Raw genomic sequence first — 4862 nt, 5'->3', positions numbered from 1 at the left:
AACAGTTTTTTAAGGAAGGAATTTGGGCTTTACCATCTCGTTGGGAGAAGGTTACCGACTGTAACGGTGGATATTTTGATGAATAAAGGTGATTATTTGAAAATATTTATTTATTTATAATTTCCCCCAAAAAAATGACAGGACTTTTTGAATGACCTGGTATTTAAAAAATCTTAAGTCAGGAACTTTAGAAACCAATCTTTACTTTTAATCATAAATTACATTTTATTCATCCTATTAAGCGTAACAGTTTAAACAAAAAAAAAAAAATTAATAACTAAGGTTTCTTAAAAATTAATTTTAGATATCATGATTTTTCATTAAATAACCAGAAAACATACCTTTTTCAGTGGGAGAACCCAAAGTAAGACTAGAGAGGGATGAAGATAAATTCATATTAGATGAAACACTTAGCATAGATGGATACTGAGCAATATCTAGTTCCCCATCTTCTACTGGCATACACATCTCCACCATCGTTTCCAAACAGTTTACAAATAGTTCAGCATTTTCAGCAGTACATTGAGTCTTTATGAACAAATAAATCAGTGTTAAGATGAATATAACCTATTTTAAAAATAATTAAATTCATATGAATAATTTATAAATACAGTAGCTGCATATGATTAAATCTTCAAGCTAAAAAATTAATGCTTATATCAACTTACATGAACTATCCTACAATACCAGATGTTGCTGGAAAATAGTTAAACTGCAAGTTGTGCACATGTGATATTTATTCCAAGCATTAATACAAATTTTTATAAATTCAGTTTCTTTATTCTGCAGACAAACCTCATACTTAATCAATTTGTTCATATTATGTGACAAAATAAACCTCAGATTATCCATATAAACTCCTCAAGACCTAGATGATGCCGTCAGCTTCTATAAAACCTCGATCTAACAAGCAGTTAAGACTGCATCCTCTCCTCTTCCTTCCCCTAATTTTCTTGGTCTTGTACATAATTTTATTTTTATTATTTAATCCGTTTTATTTTATTATATTTTTGATATGGATTCATATTTTTATTTATACAAATCATGATAGTATTTTCTTTTATTTACATATTCTTTATGATTATTATTTTTAATTTAATTCAGTGAGTACTATTGTAATCATTTACATTTTTTTTTTCATTTTCTATTTTTTATTATGTTCTTCTATTTCTGTATATATTGAATGATTGAATATTTGAACACTAATACTTAATCCCCTTAATTTGTGACAAATTGTATTAATTCTCTTCAATAAAATAAATACCACTTGAAATTTTTGAAAAATCCCTTTCTTCAAAATAAGAAAAACTATATAAATAAAAATTAGTTAAAGAGGCAAGTTTTCTTAATTTTTGTATTTATACCTTCGTAAAAGGTCCTGCAAATCTCCATAAACCTCCAAAGCCACACGACTGTAGAAAATGTAATTGCTGGAGACTTGTATCTTCGCAAGCAATCATGTTTTGAATAATACTCTGCACAGAGTTCAACAAGACTTGATCATGACAAGTTGATAGTAAACTTGTTAACTTGGCATCAAGCAAAGAGTTACTGTTAACAATATATAATATTTTGTAAATAAAATCAAACATATTAAATGAAAGGAAACAACTCTCAGTGAGTCATTAATAAAAATTAAGTGAATAAATTAGGTAAATAAATTAATGAATAAATTCTGTTTTTTATCAAAGGTTAAATTTAATAAGATATTTAAGCCAACAATTTTTTTTTTTTTAAAGGAATTATAAAATAATGTTAAAAAACTGGTGTGATGCGAAAACTTTCAGTTACTGTAGCAGGTTACTTTGCTTTTCAAACAATAACATTGCTCCACTGATGTTATAAGTTTCATGTTGCTGAATTTGGCCCATTAGTGAAAGTGAAAAGGCTGGAAGGGAAAGAGAAAGAGGTATATATATATTATGTAGACAAATGAGTGACTTATTGTTGTTTAAGTCTGTCATGTCTGCTTGAGATAGGTTCGTGCATTGTTTTGGTATCATTTATTAATAATTCTATTGACATTGTTAAGTGTTAGGTACAGACATTAATAATATATAAAAATGACAAATAAATAAATAATAAATAAATATGGTTTTGTTTATTTATGTTGTTCTTTACTGACCGCACCCCCCAACAAACTTCTCCAAGAATAAAAATGACAATGTGTTTTTACAAAATGAAATATGTAAATTTGAGAACTTCGATAAGGCTCGAGGTGCAGCTCTCTGGTGAGATGTGGTCGAACTGCTTGGTCCTTCTTGCCACTCTCGCTACAAGCTCTTCATACCATACTGTTATGGCGGGTAGGGGTTCGAAAGGAACCTTTACTACCTCAACCGTGAAAAGAAAAGAATAGTTGAATTTTGTTATTTTTGTATTTTTAAATAAGTAAACATAATAAAAGGAACAAAAAATATACAAACTAGAAAAAAAAAAAAAGCTTAAGACTATTGCAAAATAAAATTAATTGAACAAAAGAAAAAAAAGTCTTATATCACCGGTGATTGATGGGGCCCCGGCTGTGGTTGTTGCCCTGAGTGGATATTCTCATGGAGGTAGATCGACAAAAGGACGACCGTCAGGCCACCTTGTCCTCATGAGGGATGAGTCGAAGAAGTCCGCCCGCCGTGGCTAAGATGATTTAGCTGGCGAAGATGGCCAGAATGCTGGCAACTACGAGTGCGTAGTGAGGAGAAAATGGAGAAGATATGTGTATGCAGTGAGACGTTAAGAAGTTGTCTATTTTTTAGTATAAAAAACAACAGAGGGTAGTTGCTTTGTGTTTTCCACTTAATAAAAATCACATGTTCCAATTATAGATTTGTGGACCATATGTTGGCCGCAACACATACCATAACTGCCAGTTGCAACTTTTCCACAGAGTCCGCAATCAATACCACATCGTTGGCATAGATTAGAAGCTGTATCACTACTGGATTAAGATTCCTTCGTCCCAGGAATGTCCTGTCAGTTCTTCTCTTACAAATGGATGCCATTTCATCCATGAACACACCCGACAACAACGGGCTTAGGCTATCTCCTTGTTTGGCCCCCTTTGCAATATTGAAATGATTTGATTCAAGCCAGTTCAGCCAGACTATTCCTTTAGGCTCTTGATATATAGATTTAATAGCCTCTGTCAGGTTTCTCGGAACGTTCTTCGCTCTGAGAGCTTCCCATATTTCATCTCGAGGAACTGAGTCAAAGGCAGATTTGAGGTGAAGGAAATGCCAGGCACATATTTTTATCCAGGTCCAAGGATTTCTGTAAGATATTTCTTAATGACAAAATGTGGTCATGGGTTTGGCGCCCGAGTCTTAACCCAGCTTGCTCTTCTCCTATTAGGTTCTCAACTAGTGGTCTTAAGCGACCCACCAATATGGATGTATATAGATTTTACGCAACTGGCGAGAGGCATATGGATCTGTACTTATAGCATTCAGTCTGACAACCTTTCTTGTGAACTGGTATTATAATATTACATTCCCATTCCGTTAGGATCCTTTTTTCATCCCAGGCTTTCAGGAAAAGGACTTGCAATGCTCGCACCAGCTTAGCCTGCCCCTTTTGTCCATTAAGAATTTACAAAACTATTATCCTTCCCACTGTTCTCATGGATGCAAAACGTGGCCGCTTACACTAAGGGAAGAACAGCGCCTTAAGGTTTTTGAAAATATAATATGTAAAATATTCATACTCAAAAAGGATGAATTAACAGGAGAATTTAGAAAGTTACACAAACTGAATTAAGGAAACTGCACCCGATAAATATAATTCAGGTTATAGCATTGCAGCGAATAAGATGGGCATGTAAAGTCGAGGGAGTCAGCAACTAATGGATCCCTAAAATATTAATAAACACTGAACTAACAGGCAAATATCCAAGGGGTAGACCTAAACGTAGATTGGAGGATTGCCTTAAGACTGATTCAGTAGAGTTGGGTTCGGAAGTATTATTTAGTTTGGTATTATTCTTTATAGAATAATAACATTTTAAAAAAAAACAGTAAACACTAGGAACTGATTTTAATACAAAAATTAAAATATTTTAGTATATATAAGAAGATGGTCAGGGTTGAGGTCAAAAGAGAAACAAAAACATTAGTAAACTATTTTTGATTCTCTTTTGACTGCAACCCTGACCATCTTCTTATATATCAATTTTTATGGTCAACTATATACACATATATAAAATATTTTAGAAAATGTTTTTCAACATATACTTACATTACTGGAAATACTTTAGAAAAAACAACTGATGCTTCAGCAAGATATTGGTACAAAATACGTGTTTCATTTTCATCAGTAGCATATTTAACAAGGGTAGCTAGCACTGTTAGAACAAGTGCTTGTACAGTCGAATCAGTTAAAACTTCTGGATCAAGTAAAACATTGTTTTCATTGGAAACAGATACACGAGCACTGCGATTCTAAAACAAAAATTTCTATGGTATAAATTAAAAAACTAAACAAATAAGCATACATTTTTTAATTAATCTGTATTTATGTCAAATTATTAGTTAAACAGGATGTAAACATCAAGATGAAGTAGGGATTTCAGGTTTACAGCGCATAATTATGGTTTTTATTATAAATCAATTTCATGTATCAACCAACCTTAAGTACAAAATAATTCTAAAATATATAGTTTTAAAACAAAAAATCTCACTGTGCTTCAATATTAGTACTATATACAAACAACTGAGACTGATTGGCATATCAAATTGGTAAAATATTTTATGGGAGTTAAAAAAAGTCCACAAATTCATCTATATGTGTGTGTGTATATATATATATTATTATGTCAGCTGACAGGTCCATATCAGCTGATCGAGAACAGTTGACCGATTGTATATATA

At 31.9% G+C, this 4862-nt stretch overlaps 1 protein-coding gene across 3 annotated transcripts in view; it reads right to left on the bottom strand.

Moving 5' to 3' along the window:
* Nf1 (neurofibromin 1) overlaps positions 1 to 4862 on the bottom strand; it is a gene marked incomplete at its 5' end in the record, with an annotated part of 128258 nt that overhangs the window by 29485 nt on the left and 93911 nt on the right. For 2 of the 3 annotated variants that reach the window (XM_067051513.1, XM_067051514.1), the window contains 3 exon segments: positions 342 to 528; positions 1365 to 1551; positions 4231 to 4433. In XM_067051513.1, coding sequence (XP_066907614.1) covers positions 342 to 528; positions 1365 to 1551; positions 4231 to 4433 — 577 coding nt within the window. 3 annotated transcript variants of the gene reach the window in all.

Source organism: Halyomorpha halys, unplaced genomic scaffold (assembly GCF_000696795.3).
Source record: "Halyomorpha halys isolate HHAL.00 unplaced genomic scaffold, Hhal_1.1 Scaffold266.1, whole genome shotgun sequence".
Lineage (NCBI taxonomy): Eukaryota > Metazoa > Arthropoda > Insecta > Hemiptera > Pentatomidae > Halyomorpha > Halyomorpha halys.
Note: the sequence above shows the minus strand (reverse complement) of the source record. Positions and strands in the feature narration are given on the sequence as shown.